Source organism: Arachis ipaensis, chromosome B09 (assembly GCF_000816755.2).
Source record: "Arachis ipaensis cultivar K30076 chromosome B09, Araip1.1, whole genome shotgun sequence".
Classification (NCBI taxonomy): domain Eukaryota; kingdom Viridiplantae; phylum Streptophyta; class Magnoliopsida; order Fabales; family Fabaceae; genus Arachis; species Arachis ipaensis.
Window position 1 is genome coordinate 144,886,509 of NC_029793.2, and position 16,962 is coordinate 144,903,470.

The following is a 16,962-nucleotide window of genomic DNA, read 5'->3' on the forward strand; positions in this document are numbered from 1 at the left end:
TTGTTCACAATATATAACTAACTAATATATCTAGGAATAAATGCAGGACTTGGTGTCCATTCCTTACCTTATGATTATTCTGCTACTACTGAGGCAAGAATACATAAAGTCTCATGAATAAGAATCATTTTCTAAAATAATGGAGAGTAGAATACTACAAAGTGTTTTTCATAAGCTGCTACATATTTGTATATGTTCACCATTTGCTTCTGAGGTTCAAGAATACATGATAATTTAAAAATATAACTTAAACCAGACAAGTACTTAAACCATTTATGTGATAGTTTCTATAAACCATTGATACATAGCGGTTGTTGACAATGCCTTGATGAAGCAGTGTGTGGCAGAAACACCAAGAGCACAGTATGGTGGAGGCATTATAATAAATCCAGGATTTGATCACAGCATAGATGGTTGGACAGTATTCGAAAATGGTTCTATCGAGGAACGAATATCCAATGCAGGCAATAGATTCATTGTTGTGGGAAACAGGACTCAACCATCAGATAGTTTCTCCCAGAAGGTCCAACTTAAGAAAGGAATGCTATACAACTTTACTGGTAACTTAGACTTTGAACTTTGAAGACAGCATTCTCATACATACAATCTATGTTCTAGACTTGTTATTATCTCTAGTATCATGAGTTCTGTTTCAACCAGAAGTTTGTGACTTTATTTCCATATTCAGCTTGGTTTCAGCTCAGTGAAGGAAGTGACACTGTATCAGTTATATTTAAAACGAATGCAACTGAGCTGATTCGAGGAGGCCACGTGGTAGCAAAGCATGGATGCTGGACTCTGCTAAAAGGTGGCATACTTACCAACTACTCAAGCCCTGCTGAGATTTTTTTTGAGGTGAAGTGAAATACTTTCTAGACTTAATACCTGCATGTTTCTCAGCTTTAAGAGCATGAAAAAAATAGTCAAATTCTCAAATGGTTCTGGTTTTCTTTTATTTAGATATCTTTCAAATTTTGTGAAGTGAAATTGATTCAACCATGCAGACCAAGAACTCAAAGCTGGAAATATGGGCTGATAGTGTTTCCTTGCAACCATTTACCAAAGAGCAATGGAGATCACATCAAGATGAAAGCATTGAGACGGTAAGCAAGTGCATACCCTTCTAATTTTTTTAGTTAAAAGTGTGCATACCAAGCATGAAAGTTTATGCTTCTGTTCTACTTCCATCAAGACTAAGTCTTTGAATTAAACTTGTAGGTACGTAAGAGCAAGGTGAGGTTCCAAATAATACATACAAATGAAACAACATTAGAAGGAGCAAGTGTCACCATCAAACCAAAAAAAAGTCTGTTTTCCCATTTGGATGTGGAATGAACTTCCATATCCTCACAAGCAGCGATTACCAGAACTAGTTTGCATCGAGATTCAAATATACAACTTTCGCCAATGCCATGAAGTGGTATAGCACAGAGGAAATTCAAGGCCAAGAGAACTACACCATAGCAGATGCCCTGATGGATTTCACCAAAGAGAATGACATTAGTGTCAAAGGCCACAACATTTTCTGGGACAATGAAACATGCAGCCTAAATGGGTCAAGTCCTTATCTTCTGATGAGTTAAGGGAAGCAGTAGAAACAAGAATAAATTCTGTGGTTTCAAGGCATGAAGGTGAACTCATTGCATGGGATGTGGTGAATGAGAATCTCCACTTCAGCTTCTTTGAGGACAATCTTGGTAAAAATGCTTCTGCAGAGTATTTTTCTAAAACTTACCAGCTTGATCCAAAACCATTATTGTTCACGAATGAGTATAACACTATTGAATATAGTGGTGATAGAGCTCCCAGCCCAGCCAATTATATTGCGAAAATGACGAAGATTCGGTCATTTCCAGGAAATGAAGGAATATCAGCAGCAATAGGGCTGCAAGGCCATTTCACTGCTGGCCAGCCAAATCTTACTTACATGAGAGCTTCTCTTGATGCTTTTGATACTACTTCACTTCCAATATGGCTCACAGAAGTGAGTGTGGATTCAGATCCAAATCAGGTATTTCTAATGTTTAAGATATGAAAACATGTTAATTTGATCAGTGTTGTCCTTAGAATTCGATACAGACTATCTTCTTAGAATTTTAGAATAAAATTGTACTACTTTAATTAACTATAGCTTATGACTTAATGATAAGACACCAAATTGTATTCTCATTCTTGATTTTTTGATGGGAAGCAGGCAGAGCACTTGGAAGAAATTCTAAGAGAAGAATACTCTCATCCTTCTGTTGAAGGGATCATCATGTTTGTCGGTCCGGCAATAGCTGCAGGTTTCAAGGACATGGCTCTCACTGATGAGAATTTTCAGAATACTCCGGCCGGTGACGTTGTGGACAAGCTCATCAGTGAGTGGCAAACTGAGCCTCAGAAAGCCATAGCAGACAGCACTGGATTTATACATTTTTCACTGCATCATGGAGATTATGATGTAACTGTGACACATCCTCTTGGCCACTCCTCAAAAACACTGAATCTAAGTGTAAGAAAAGATTGTACACAACAAACCATCCATGTCAAAATGCATTCATAAAAGCTATAGCAAACATGTACAACGTTGAAAGATCCTGATAAAATATTATATAATATTATTTTTTTATGAAATTTGATTTTCAATAGTCATACAAACGAACGATCAAAGTAGGTTCCCTCACTCTAGTATTATGAAACAAGCACCCAATATATTTGAATATACTTATTGAGTTCAAATTGTAAAAATAAAAAATAAAAAAAAATATATGTTTCCTTAAAGTATAATACTTTAAACTTTGAAGCCTGGCACATCTTCACTTCCCTGACACTGAGCTATGCTGTAAAATCCCTATAATACCCTTCTCTTATTTTTTCCAAACCAAAATTCTAACCCTAACTCTGACATAACACACTCCCTCACACACTCACCAAAACCCTAGCCACCCTTACCCCCTTCCAACAGCAGAACAAAAGAACAGAAAGGGAAAAGAGAAGAGGGGGAGAACCGGAGAGGGAAGAGAAGAGGAAGGAAGGGAGGTGGCACCGGTGGGCATCACTGCCACCGTCGCCGCCGTGGTGTCATCGTGAGGAAGGCCAGAACCGAGGGAGAGAGAGTCGTGCAAGGAGAAGGAGGCGTCACCGTCTCGTGTCGCCGTCGTCACCGTTGAGGTCTTCATCGTTGCCGTCCATGGAGGTTTGCAAACAGAGGGAAGACGCGCCATTCTACCCAGAGCCGCCACGGGAAGGGTCGTCGCCGTCAAGCCCAGCCACCATCGCGGCCGTTCGTGCCTCCGTTTCACGCCGCCAGATCTGTCGCTGGGAGAGAAACAGAACGCGCGTGGAGAGAGAAGGGGTCGCAGGGAGGTTTTGCCGCCGTTGGAACTCCGCTGCTGCTGCTGCTATGGCCGCCGCGCCTCTGCCGCCAAGAAACACCAAGGAGGGACGTCTGCTGCTGCGTTGTTCCTGTCGCCGTTTGGATGTACCTGAACTAAGTCGTCGTTGCCACTGGAGTTGAACTGTTCCTGTCATTATCCCGGTCCAGCCTTTTTCCTTGATTCTGCTCTAGCTTTCATGTCCTATTATGCCACCAATTAATCTGTCTTGTCCTTGTTTTAATTCGATTTTAGTTTTGCCTGTTTTAGATTTCCGGGACTATCGCCAGCTCCATTTTGTCGCTACTCCGGTCTAAATTCTGCGCTCATTCGTTTTATTCTACTTCAATCCTCCTTATCTTGGATTCGACACTCTGGGTTTGGTCTCTTCGGTCCGTTAGGACCATGCTGTGAGTAGGCTTTACATTTATAACCGTTAAGCTTTTGGTTTATGCTATTATGAGTTTTTAATTATATTTATAAAACTGTTATTGAAGAACTTTGATTTGATTAGAATAATTGATTTATTATAGCTGAATAATTATTTTTATGAAATTCATACTTTAGAGATTTACATGAGACTATATATATATGTTTGATAAAACCTTATATTATTTTAAAATATTGATTTTATTTGAATATATACTTTTGAAACATTAAAGTATTTGTTGGCACTCACTTTAAAATTATAAAATATGTTTTTATGATTGAGAAAGTATGATTTGAAAAGATTTCTGATAAAAAAATATTATCTGATTGATTTGATTCGATACCTTATATATATATTTGAGAGATTGAAGATTTATTGTATTTGAAACTATATGTTTTGAATTGGTTTGGGAGGCTCGTATTAGAAAACCGTAGTTAACGGCGGTTATGACGTTAACTTAGATGCATCTGACTCAGACTCCAGCTAGCAGGGGTGTTGCTAGCCTAACGTGTAGGCCACACGTTAGATCTGTTATTCTGTTAGGACACACAAGAGGAAAGGGCTACCCATAGAGGTGGAGTCGCCCATGTGTGGACTTTTGATTTGATTTCTGTATGAGAACTCCCTTATTGATTCACTTATTATTATCAACTGCTATTTTCTAATTTAAATTACTTTGATAATAATATTTATATGGTCTCATGTGGATTATAGATGTATTGTCTAGTCACTGAGTTGCAAAACTCACCCTTTTTTTTTCTGAAAATATTTTTCAGGAACAAATACTTGACTATGTGAGATTTTCTAATCAAGAGTCACAATCTGCAATGAGTATCTATTTTTGTCGAGTTCCTAGATGTATATGCTCCATATGTCACAGGCAGGATCCATCCATATTTATTTATTTTATCTTTTATTAAGAATATGTATTTATTCATTTTAGAAATTGTAATTTTCTATTTCAAATATTTGTTATTTTTTGTATTCAATTTATCGTTGAGTCGGTTAGGCTTGCTAGGGATTATTTTCTTAAGCGCCGGTCATGGCTCGTTTTGGGCCATGACATATGCTCTGTTTTATTGGTGCATTCAGACTTAAATGATGAGTTTCCAAATGTTCTTTAATATTCACATTTGTCTTATACATCTCTTTCCATATGGACAAAAGATGATGATAGTAATACTCGAAATCATTTCATTAAGATCCTTCAACTTTGTACATGTTTGATAACTTCTAGGTATGCATTTTGACCTGAATCATTTGTTGTGATGACTCTTCAGTTAAATTAAGATTGTGGGTTTTGGAGTTGTGGCAAAGAGGATGTGCTATAGTAATATTGTAATCTCAGCAAACACATATTTCAGATTCAAACTTAATAACACATTAATTCAACATGAATAATTAACATCTTACAAAGTGCTGTCACTATTAGCATAATCTGAGTACTAGTGATCACTAAAATTGCACCCTTTTTTTGGTCCAAAAGTGCAAAATATTCAGTATCATGTGATCCCACAAAAGTTTAGATGGTTTGATATTATCCTCCTAGTCCAAAACAGACAAAAGTAAAATACATCAAAGTCCTAACAGCTAAGTGAAAAGTTATGATCTTTGATTAAATGAAAGGAAAGATTTACTAACTAGTTACACAAACTACAAAAATAAAGAAAGAGATTAGAGTTGATCCTTCTTTCCGTTTGAGTCATCTGTTGTGTGTTGGATTCGAATTGCTTGAAGGAGCCTTCTTCAAACTCGGCTCTACAGATTTCTGAAAAGCTTCATATGATCTTTTCAATTTATCTATACTTTTTGAGGAGGCGGCATGAGCTAGCAGCTTCTGCGTCGCCAACCTATCTATCAGATTAATTCTATTCTCACAATTGACTGAAACTATAGAGCACATGATTAAATGTATGATAACCAGGACGAAGAGATCCGCCAGAGCTCGCTGAGTGGCAGCTTTCATGGCAGATTTTATTTGAAACAACAATTGACAACAGTTATTATAAAGGAATTCTGGTGCTTGAAACTACCCCATTACAGAGTTGGAAGGCATGTTTGTGTTGTAATTTATGGCTAAGGTAGAACTGGAATAGACAAGTGTATCTAAAAGTGAAGAGGTTGTTGGTGGTTAAAGATTTCTGTGGAAAATGAAGAATTTAAGAGGTTTGAGTCATGGACTCTGATAAAGTATCAAAATTATCGGGTAATGCATAAATAGCGGCTTGCTTGCACTCTTACAATGATGAGATTAAACATAATTTAACATTTCTCCAACCAATCAATGGTTGTTTAGAAGATCCAGATTTAGATATGAAGGGGAAAAAGGACAATGCATTTTTGTTTTTTGGTGGGTTAGAACGTGGAAAGGAAGGAGCATGTCATGTGATCCTTATCAAATCTCATACTTACTCTGACATTTCTACAATCTTTACATCACATGCCAATTTGTATCATGTGACTAATTCACATGATATAAAATTGCTTGTCTTCATTTGCTGATATTCTTGACAATATTAATTTGAATCATTGCTTTTAATCCTGATTAGGTGTGACAGTCACAGCTAAACTTGACAGGCAAGACCACTTTCCAGGAACATGAAGTACAAAATGTATTTTGGTGATCTGCATGTAACATAAACAAAACAAACGAGTTCATTATATTCCTAAAGTGGTAAGCATTTCCATAGAAATCAATAATGGAGTTATTTCCCAAAACACAATGTTAATGGAAGATACATTTATATTATGTGTGGAATTGTATTCAGTGCCATCTTTGCATAAGAAAGAATAAAAGCAAACATAGAAGTTATACAACTATCTGTTTGCTAAAATACTTTCATCTCATTCAGTTCCATCAGTAACTACTGAAGCATCCTCTTTCCAGATAAGGTTATCATAACCAAATATTCTTGCAAAACAAGAAACTAACTGCTCCTGTATTATTTCTTCAGGTGGAAGAACAGAATCTGTCTCCCTTCTCAGTGATGTAACTTCTTTATCAGCAATTCCACAGGGAACAATGTGCCTAAAGTAGCTTAAATCAGGGTCAATGTTGAATGCCAAACCATGAGAAGTGATTCCATTTGATATCCGAACACCAATGGCACCTATCTTCCTTTCTCCAACCCACACACCTGTCTCACCAGCTAGTCCAGGACAAGCCTTCACACCATATTGAGCTGCCATTTCAATCATAGTTAGCTCCATTTTTTCCACATAACTTCGAGCACCGATTCCCATGTCGCGAAGTGATATGATAGGATATAAAATGGCTTGGTGTGGACCATGAAATGTAATGTCTCCTCCCCGTTGTGTGTAGTGAAGTTCAGCTCCAATTTGTTCCAATTCCGACTGTGGGATTAATAAATTATGAACAGTTCGTCTCTTGCCAACAGTGTATGTAGGTGGATGTTGCAAAGACAGAAGAGTATCACATATCCTATGAGATTTTCTATCCAAGACCAGCTTTTCTTGCAGTTTCAAGGCATCCAAGTAGTTGACAACTCCCAGTTTCAAGACCTCAAGGCTTCTTAAAACCCTCATTCCCTGTTGGCAAACAAACTTATTAATCATGCAATCTGCTTTATTAACATTCCAATTTTAAAAATCATTTGGTCATACCATATGTTTGAAAGTTAGTTAGTTCAAGTCATATGTATATCTTAGTATCATGCACCAGAATTTTGCATCTACAAAAACAGGTCTAAGAAACATTTCAGCAAACAGTTCAAGGGCATTCAGAGCAAAGCTACAAAATATAAATACACCAGCTTTATTTGAAGAAAATTATTACTTTTACGTAAATGTGTTTTCCACAGAGTTAAAAAAAAAAATCAATCTAAACAAGCAGAATGAATAGAGGTTAAAAAAGATCATAATTTTATTTTTAACTACGTGTTGGTTCAATTGAAATAAAAGATTTTTTTTCTCATTTTTTAACTAATTGAGATTGTAATGAGTATGTTGGATATGGAGTACAAGATGGATGTAAATTGAAAGATGGTAGAATTGGAGCAGAGTGTGGCGCGGTGTTTACTATTAGTGCAGCAATGGAGAAACTGAATGTGATGTTGAAATAGGTGGTATTGTTGAAGGTGCTTTTGGAAAAGAGCTTGCAAGTGTTTGTGTCGATGAGAGAGTAAGGAAGCTCAAGTTGATGATGTTGCAGAGAATGTTAGCATCTCTGCATCTACATTCCAAAGATTGAAGAAGAAGAAGCGGACGACTACTACGATGATGATGCAATATGACAAGTGAAGACACAGTGTCGAATAATAATTTGTTGAGAAAAACCTAAAATAGCCCTTAACAATTACTTCAAAAGACAACGAGACCTTTAAAAAAAATTCAATCCAATTGATGACAATTATTTTAAAAGGATAACAAGGTTTTTATGCCAAAAAAAAGGTCAATGTTATTTTTTTTGACATAAGGACTAGTCAGTTCCAAAAAAATCAAAGACCGAATTGGATATTTTTTTTTTTGAATCTCATTGTATTTTCGAGATAATTATCAGGAGACGAATGAGATATTCACTCTTATTTTTTCTTTTAGAAAACCAAAAAATATAATTAAAAGAATCTAGTAAATTTTTTTAGATGTCGTGCCGGTGAGTACTAAATCAATCTAAATTGATTAAATTATACTAGTAATTTGATAATCTACTAATAATACTTGGAATAAATTGATAAGGTGGTGGTTACAAATATTAAAGTGATAATTAATTTTAAATACTTTAAATCTTCTGAAAATTTAATATTGTGAAACAAAAAATAGCATATTTTCAGCTTTGAAAACCGACCAATCTCTAGAATGATAAAAGACAAACTTATTTTAATTTGACGGTGAATAAAAACAATTTGTGTCGGCCCTAAAATAATATATTCAGTTATTATTTATTAATAATAAAGATGTGCCTATTTGGCTCTTTCATTGCACTATCACTATGCCACTATGCTATAATTGATTTGACGCATTTCCTTTTCATATCTTTATTTTATATTCAATCACAAAAAATAAAAACATAAAAAAATAATAGCTCATTAATATTTATGAGTGTGGCAGTGTCTTTGTGGCTAAAAAATTTGGATATAGAAATTGGAGGGGTGTTATACCTTAACGTAATAATTTTTTGTGTTTTTTAAAATTATGGGAGATACACAAATCAGACTCTTCAATTTGTGTTTAAAAAATTTTAAAAATTTGGGGTACACAAATCGGACAATCCGAATACAAAAATCGAACGATCCGATTTCTGTACCTCTTAAAAATCGGACGATCTGATTTATATTCTGTAAATTAAATCATCCCATATTTTAAAAAAATATCACAATAGATCACAATTTAAAAAAATCATCATTATTAACCCAATATTAAAAATAAAAATGTGTCTTTGTTGTACACTCTATTTATTTATTTTTGAAGATATGAATTTGGAATGAGATAAGGAGGGAAGAGAAAAAGTGTGTGAAGTGTGAAGCGAGGATCGTGTTGTTTTAGAAGTACACAACAATCGGAACTGAAAGTAGTAAAGTACAGAACAGAACACAGTGCAGAGTTATGGGGCTTTGGTTCTGGGATGCTTTTGTCAACTGGTCATTACTTTTTTTTTTTCCCAATTCATATGCTACAATTGAATGTCTTGTGTTGAGAAACTTAATTGATCATGGATCATTGATGAATCATGCTTTACACTCCCCCAATACTACTACTCTCAACTGGGGTTAAAAAAGTCCATACCTTTGATCAATTTTCATCGCACTGAATTATGTTCCTATCATAACTTGCTACCCTTTTCTTAATTCATTATAGTGGTTTACTGGTTTACCATAATAATCTTTGTTATTATTCCCTTGTGCTAGTTTCTTTTTCAAGCAAGAGATGGAGCTATCTCTGATTGGCCTTCAGAATGCTGGCAAAACTTCCCTTGTAAATGTTATTGCGGTATGTTATATGTAACTAAACCTTCAACATGTCTATTTTATGATTTCTTTTACCTGCCATGCTGATGCTGATGCTGAGTTTCTGTTTGATTCTGCTCTAGACTGGTGGATTTAGCCAAGACATGATCCCGACGGTAACATCATCATTTTTCTTTATGCAACTGGAAGATGTCATTGCTGCAATGCATTTGTTTTGCTCTATTTATACAAGCTTCTTGTTTATTGATGAAATTTGTGGCCTATATGCATGCAGGTAGGATTTAACATGAAAAAGGTAACCAAAGGGAATGTGACAATCAAATTATGGGACCTTGGAGGCCAACCAAGGTTTCGCAGTATGTGGGAGAGATACTGCCGTGCTGTTTCAGCTATTGTGTATGCCCTCGAATCACTTTTATGTTAGAATTTTCTGTGGTGGGCTTCTATTGAATGTCAAGGCTCTCCTTTGATCTTCTTTGGTTCAATAATAGCTTCTGATGTAGTTTTAAGTTCTAAGGACAAAGGAATTGAAACTTCAAATTTGAAAGAAAATCAAATTAGTGTCATGAAAAATGTGTATTACATAAAGAGTATAAAACTAATTGGTTTAATTTGCAATCTGTTTTCATTTCCTATGTTAAAATTAACACTGCAGATTTATTTTGGACATTAATTCTCTATATCTTCTGCTGAGGCATTGTGTAATATTATTTCCAATCTTCACCTAATAGGATAATATGTCTACAATTGAAAGAAGGAGCATCAACTTTGAACTTTAGTGGCACCAAAATGAACAAAGTATAATGAAGACTTTGTAATCCCCATGGAAGACATAACAAATTTTCATCTATATGATCTCTCTTTTTAGAAATCCATGTAGATTATCTATGTACACTAGTATGCTAAGCATGTTATCATCAACTCTGTCTCTCTTGCAACCTGCAGTTATGTTGTTGATGCAGCTGATCATGACAACATACCTATCTCTAGAAATGAGCTTCATGACTTGTTGAGCAAGCATTCTTTAAATGGCATTCCCCTGTTGGTTCTTGGTAACAAGATCGACAAACCAGGGGCTTTGTCTGAGCAAGAGCTGATGGAGCAAATGTAAGTCTCTTGTTGAGATGTATATAACATGGTGCTGAATCAATCAGAAAGTTCGCTTAAACATTTCCATTACAGGAAAATTGTAAATCAGATAATTCATAGTTACTAATTTATTAACATCTTATGTTTCGTTACTTTAATTTGTAGTTACTAATTGAGGTTGTACTTGTATTACTTCTAGTCAATAAAATTTGTTTGATGTGTGCAGGGAACTAAAATCCATCAATGAAAGAGAAGTTTCTTGCTACATGATCTCATGTAAAAACTCCACAAACATTGACACAGTTGTTGATTGGCTTATTAAACATTCAAAATCAAAGAATTGAAGCTCAAGTTCTGGCATATGAATCCATGTGTGCTGTTAATACAGACTGAAACCAAGCTGGTTGAAGTGTGATACTAATACTACTGTTTTTTCCTGTTTTGACTGGCTTACACCAAATCAGATTCCATGTGTTTTTACTTTTTATATGTACATTATTATTTATTAAGATTTTCATCTGAGAGATATGCATTATAATTTGAGATTATTACTCATGCTACAAGTGTGATGGATTTAAATAAATAATTGTTTTACACTTGTTTTTCAATGTAATTGCTAATGATCTGAGAATGCAGGGAAAGTACTTGTGCTGTAAGTCAATGACAGAACAGAACAGAAAAAAGAACACATCTGAAAATAATAAAAGTGGGGCATTCCGAGAATCGAACTCGGGACCTCTCGCACCCAAAGCGAGAATCATACCACTAGACCAAATGCCCATGTTGGGAGAAGTTATTTGTATGTCTAGTTTTTTGTTTTAGAATTATTTATCCATCAAAAGTCAACCTTCTCTAAATAATATAGTTAGATCTATACAGTATGTTGAAGTTTGTTATAAATTAGTCTGGTAGCTTTCAACTTTTCATGATCTGTTAGGTGACAATTGGTTACATTTGTCATTCAATCAGAATCAAGATTATCTTCTCTCTATCTGTAGTTTCTCTTATTAAAATTGGTCTGCACAAAATGCTAACATCTGCTTACCTGGATAGAAGATTCTGATTGGTTCTGCCAATTACAGAAGCTAATTTTATTTTCCTAGAATTCACCTGTTGACTAGTATGCTCTTGTTTTTTGTTTTATAGTTCAAGACCATTATGACTTACAAGTTACAACAGTCTCTTCTTTTCACATGATTCATTTCCAAGTCTTCACATGTCACATGCAGACATGCTTGCTATTGGTAAACTAAACAAATTACTAAGACTAAGACAATTGATTTGCCAGCTTCAATATCTCCAAAAGTTAAAAATGTTTGTTCCATTATTGATTCAACTAACCAACTTGTTGACTTCACTTCAAAAAGGAAATAGGGGCATTCCGAGAATCGAACTCGGGACCTCTCGCACCCAAAGCGAGAATCATACCACTAGACCAAATGCCCTGACGGTTGTGGATTTGTTTAATAATTAAATTCAATGTGCTTAATAATAATTAGTTAATTACGTATCTTATACTTTTATTTAGCACGTCATTTTATGATATTTAAAGGCATTATGAATTATAAGAAATTAATTAATACACAAATAAAAATCTTAGGTTAGTTGACTAATTAACTCGTTGTTTCGGCTAAGTACATATTAAAATTCAAATTATGTTTTGTATATGCATCAATTTTAAAGATGCTATAGAAAAAATATTACTCATAAAAATCGAGACGAAATGCATGATTATTTGATAGCCGACCAACACATCATCTATATTAGTGCATGAATATTATTGTCTGATCTGTTTTGAGGTAAATTGATCCGCAATTCACTGTTATCCACAATTTTTTCTTTCTTTGTTTTGTGTGTGTTTTCCATCTCCTCCTCTAATTTTTGTTGTCTTACAAGAGGAAGAAAGAAGGAGAGAGAGGGGCAGAGGGAAAATAAGAGAAGCATCTCATTGCAAAAGGAAATTGAATCCCATCCCTCTCCCTACCTCCCTCTCTTCAATCTTCTTTCTTTATCATATATATAATCATGGCCACTTTCGGAGGAACCCAGCAAAAGTGCATGGCATGTGACAAGACGGTCTACCTTGTTGATAAGCTTACCGCCGATGGCCGTATCTTTCATAAGGCCTGCTTCCGTTGCCACCATTGCCGGAGCACCCTTAAGGTCTAAACTTTTATCATTTTTATGATCATTATGCATATATGCATTAGAACTTTATCACGTCCATATGCATGAACAATTTCGTCACATTTCGACACGACGCAATGATGTCTTTGAATTCATGTAGACGACTTCGGTTTAGAATCAGTTTCTATGATACATGCAAGTTATTATCATCAAAATATATAATTTGAATAGGAGAAAATGTTTTTCCAATTTCTTAAATGCACTGGTTTAATTTAAGGTTTCTAAAAAATGACGAATTTGTTGTTAATAATAAACTATTGAAAAAAAAGGTGGGTTTAAGGTTTGTTTGGGTGAGCTTCTAAAAAAATATTTTTTTTGAGTTATTTTCTTTTAAAAGATCTTATGAAAAAGTAAAAGTAATTTTATATTTGGATATTTCATGTAAAAAGATCTTTTTATCTATCAATTATGTTTGGATATAACAATATAAAAGTAATTTTTTGTTTATTTATTACATGAAAAACATCTTTTTTAAGGAAAAAAGATATTTAAAAAAAAGATGTAAATTACAGTTTCTCAAAAAAGATGTTTTTCTGATTTTTCTAGTGCTTTTACTTTTACTATTCGAAATTTGCCAAACACATTAAAAATTAAAAAAAAAAGAAATTTTTATCAAAATAATGGCGTCCAATCAAACACTTATTTGGTGTGACGATTTTAACAATGTTTTCAGCTGAGCAACTACTGTTCTTTTGAGGGGGTGCTGTACTGCAGACCACACTATGATCAACTCTTCAAGAGAACTGGTAGCTTAGACAAAAGCTTCGAAGGTAAACATACTTAACATGTGGAAATTAAGTTAATTAATTATTATTTCTTTTAATTTGCCTTCCTTTATTATAACAGGAATTCCCAAAGTCCAGAAAGAAAGACAGCCCTCTGAAATTGAGGTGATTATTAATTAATACATTTGAATCCACCCATTTTCTTGCATCATTTGTCATGCCAAATTAACTTTCCATTTTCATCTTATAGAGAAGTCCTAAACATATCTCAAACGTGTTCGTGGGCACCACAGACAAATGTGTTTGTTGCAAAAAGACAGTGTATCCCACTGAGAGGGTAAATACTAAATACTCTTTATAAACTATTAAATTAAGTATTGATTTGATACTAATAATATTCTTTTGTGGCTATTGTATTAAAGGTTACAATTAATGGGACTCCTTACCATAGGGGCTGCTTCAAATGTACATATGGAGGTTGCACTATAAGCTCATCAAACTTTGTTACACATGAGGGGAAGCTCTATTGCAAACACCATCACATTCAACTCTTCAAAGAGAAAGGGAATTACAGCCAGCTCGAGAATGACGTCAACACCATTGCTATTTAATTTTGCAGGAATATAATCTTGCCACTGTTTTGTATGATGGATATGCATGCTGCTCTAATTTAATTTATTTATTACAATTATTAATTTTGTATCGCTTGAAAAAAAATACATGTAGTGCTTTGTGTGGATTTGCTATACAAGCATCTTAATTGCTGTGACTGTGATGCTTTCAGCATTTTCCCCCCTCAAAATGAGTACTAGAGTATGCAAATGTCATTACTCCTTGTGATAATTATTTATTTTTATTTTATTTTATTTTTGTTTACACTTTGAATCCGGAGGCTAAAACACAAACAAAATAGTGAACATGTAAGCAATGTTACAGGAAAATTTTAGATATATAAGGCAGGTTAAAAAAGAGTCTCAGACCCAAACAAAATACTACATAGAAATAAATCAATAACGTATTCCCAAAAGTCAAAAATCAAAATACAATGTACTATTAGCAAAGACAAGGGATGTCAGTTACTATAGTCAAGAATGTAACGAAAAGGATAAAAGGGTTAATCATTAATGTTAAATATATATAGTTACATCGATTTAGCTTAATCTGAAAAACGATTTTTAAAAAATCACCAAATTTTATAAATCTAATGAAATAACTCGAAAAATAAAATTAAGAGATTCTGATTCAACCATAAAAATTAGTTAAATTATTTAAGTAGAAAAGTTCCCAAAAGCTTAAAATCATGAGGCATATGAAGAAGTTTGTATAGTGAGAAAGCTAAACAATCGCACAAAGACGGTAAGTGGAAAATGACAAAACCCAATTAGGCAATTAGACTCGTCCTTGCGTCACAAAAATGAAAAGTGAAAAATCAAAATTCCCAATCCGCAGTACCAAACAAAAGGGTATTCGTGTAAATTGCACATTATTTACGCTCGGATCTTTGGTGGCTTCTCCATCAAGAAAATGAAATCATTACTGCGTCAACTTCACCCTCTTCCGAATATTCAATTCGGTGAGAAAGAAATAAGAAATAAATAAGTTTATCCCCTTCAGGTTGGAGAGGGTATCGTATCAATCTCCAAACTAATATATAATAATAGAGTAAAGAAAAAATTATGTTAATGAGGCAGTTTGATATTTGGCATGCTGCAATAGTTTATCATACGGCTCAAATTAACATGGTTCATAACAACAAAACAATCAAGCAGAAAAAGAAGATAAAAATCTAGGAACATATATAGTCACAGAATTAAATATGAAGACTCAAGATACAATTTGTGAATTCCATTTTGTGCAAATGAATGTCATCTCAGAAGCAGGCCTCCAGCAGGCAGCAGCAGCATAGAGCAGCCAAACTGCAACAACAATTCAACACGTTCCAATAATTCACATTAGAATCGCTTGCTTACAACACATACTATCAATAATAATGAAATTTCATAGAGTCAACAAGTTTCTGCTTAACAAAAATAATGAATAAATTACTCTAAATGACATATTAATTGATTGTTGACTCCTTCTTTGTTAAGGAACCTAATGAGTCCCTTCTCTCTTGTGTTCATTCACGGAACATGCATAAAGGAGAATACGCAAGTTTATACGCCATATAGATAGGATTTTTGTTTCTTAAAATAAAAGGACGAAAAAGACCCTATACCAAGAGTGGGTGAGGTGGTTTAAGTTATTGTGTAACCCCCGAAGCGGGGCCACACACCCGAAAAAAACGACATCCACATTGGTTAACGTGACGGAGACCAAAAGGAAGCGTCAGTGATACCAAACATCTCAATCTAACTTCTAAGTTCTAACGCGTCAAAGTCGTCTGCGCCGTAAGCTAACGGTGCGCCGTCCACGCCGCCAGCGAGTCAACTCAGACTCAACTAAAACTCGCAGATCGTACCCGATCTGAGTCACCGCATCCGATTCAACCAATCAAATTTCATTATCATCATCATCTATACACACAGAGAGAGAGAGAGAGAGAGAGAGACGAACCAGCCTTCCATGCAGCCAGGGCCACTTGAATTCTGTTGAGGAGGCGGAGGTTGAGCGTACTGAGGAGCATACTGCGGAGGAGGATATCCCTGCGCCGGGTAGGCCGGCGGCGGAGGGTAACCTTGCGGCGGATATCCCGGAGGCGGATAAGCGTCCTTTCCGTATGACTCCGGCGGATAACCTGTTTCTCAAATAAAAGAAATCGCTAAAGATCGTAGAATACAAGCATGTTGAAGAACGATTCAGGAAAATCCGATCCAGTAATAACAGTGACAAGCATAAGTTGAATCTAATGTGCTGCCTATAAAGTAATGATACCTATCAACAACAAACAGGAAAAAAAAAGAAAAGAAAAAGAAAAATTGATATATGAAGAAAGGAAGAGGGAGGACCTTGCGGCGGAGGAACGCCGACGGGTGGTTGCTGCTGGTTGTAGTAACTCATTATCGATGCGGAGAATTTGAGTGATTTGTTATGCTTGGTGTGATTTTGTGGAAAAAGATATAAGGATTATGATATTTATTGATGGCTTTTTCTTTCTCTTCCTTGGTATTATAGGTTGTAACTGAGGCCAGCCTGGTGCTTTGTTTTTTCTTTAATTTTTTTTATTTCATTTCATTTTTATAACCTATCACAATTATCCTCATTTTTGTTCCCACATGATTTATATTTATAATAGTATATAAAGGTACTAT

General features: G+C 34.8%; 4 protein-coding genes, 2 non-coding genes and 1 pseudogene across 6 annotated transcripts; 3 read left to right on the forward strand and 4 right to left on the reverse strand.

Moving 5' to 3' along the window:
* LOC107616137 lies at positions 31-4,929 on the forward strand (annotated as a pseudogene).
* LOC107618877 (octanoyltransferase) lies at positions 6,467-8,058 on the reverse strand. The gene is made up of 2 exons (XM_016321053.2): positions 7,826-8,058; positions 6,467-7,335 (listed from the first exon to the last, which is right to left on the reverse strand). The coding sequence occupies exon 2, from the start codon at positions 7,330-7,332 to the stop codon at positions 6,631-6,633; it is 702 nt and encodes a 233-aa protein (XP_016176539.1). The 5' UTR covers positions 7,333-7,335; positions 7,826-8,058; the 3' UTR covers positions 6,467-6,630.
* Positions 9,175-11,432, forward strand: LOC107619256 (ADP-ribosylation factor-like protein 8a). The gene is made up of 6 exons (XM_016321515.2): positions 9,175-9,391; positions 9,646-9,732; positions 9,833-9,865; positions 9,985-10,106; positions 10,656-10,817; positions 11,026-11,432. Exons 1-6 carry the CDS (start codon positions 9,368-9,370, stop codon positions 11,141-11,143), a joined length of 546 nt encoding a protein of 181 aa, XP_016177001.1. The 5' UTR covers positions 9,175-9,367; the 3' UTR covers positions 11,144-11,432.
* On the reverse strand, positions 11,508-11,579 carry TRNAP-UGG. Its single transcript has one exon. It is a non-coding gene; the product is annotated as a tRNA-Pro (tRNA).
* TRNAP-UGG lies at positions 12,173-12,244 on the reverse strand. Its single transcript has one exon. It is a non-coding gene; the product is annotated as a tRNA-Pro (tRNA).
* Positions 12,494-14,555, forward strand: LOC107616767 (LIM domain-containing protein WLIM1-like). Its single transcript, XM_016318696.2, has 5 exons — positions 12,494-12,962; positions 13,660-13,756; positions 13,833-13,876; positions 13,962-14,048; positions 14,134-14,555. The coding sequence occupies exons 1-5, from the start codon at positions 12,825-12,827 to the stop codon at positions 14,320-14,322; spliced, it is 555 nt and encodes a 184-aa protein (XP_016174182.1). The 5' UTR covers positions 12,494-12,824; the 3' UTR covers positions 14,323-14,555.
* On the reverse strand, positions 15,339-16,931 carry LOC107619415 (cysteine-rich and transmembrane domain-containing protein A). Its single transcript, XM_016321700.2, has 3 exons — positions 16,660-16,931; positions 16,268-16,448; positions 15,339-15,627 (listed from the first exon to the last, which is right to left on the reverse strand). Exons 1-3 carry the CDS (start codon positions 16,709-16,711, stop codon positions 15,582-15,584), a joined length of 279 nt encoding a protein of 92 aa, XP_016177186.1. The 5' UTR covers positions 16,712-16,931; the 3' UTR covers positions 15,339-15,581.

Bases quoted from the DNA above. Each gene is read 5' to 3' on its own strand.
- LOC107619415 (XM_016321700.2), bottom strand. From the start codon at position 16,711: ATGAGTTACTACAACCAGCAGCAACCACCCGTCGGCGTTCCTCCGCCG. The intron at 16,449-16,659 runs GTCCTCCCTCTT...TTTGAGAAACAG, and splicing joins CGGCGTTCCTCCGCCGCAAG to GTTATCCGCCGGAGTCATAC. The intron at 15,628-16,267 runs GTTCGTCTCTCT...TTGTTGTTGCAG, and splicing joins CCTGGCTGCATGGAAGGCTG to TTTGGCTGCTCTATGCTGCT.
- LOC107616767 (XM_016318696.2), top strand. From the start codon at position 12,825: ATGGCCACTTTCGGAGGAACCCAGCAAAAGTGCATGGCATGTGACAAG. The intron at 12,963-13,659 runs GTCTAAACTTTT...CAATGTTTTCAG, and splicing joins ATTGCCGGAGCACCCTTAAG to CTGAGCAACTACTGTTCTTT. The intron at 14,049-14,133 runs GTAAATACTAAA...ATTGTATTAAAG, and splicing joins CAGTGTATCCCACTGAGAGG to GTTACAATTAATGGGACTCC.
- LOC107618877 (XM_016321053.2), bottom strand. From the start codon at position 7,332: ATGAGGGTTTTAAGAAGCCTTGAGGTCTTGAAACTGGGAGTTGTCAAC.
- LOC107619256 (XM_016321515.2), top strand. From the start codon at position 9,368: ATGCTTTTGTCAACTGGTCATTAC. The intron at 9,392-9,645 runs TTTTTTTTTTTC...TTATTCCCTTGT, and splicing joins TTTTGTCAACTGGTCATTAC to GCTAGTTTCTTTTTCAAGCA. The intron at 9,866-9,984 runs GTAACATCATCA...ATATGCATGCAG, and splicing joins GCCAAGACATGATCCCGACG to GTAGGATTTAACATGAAAAA.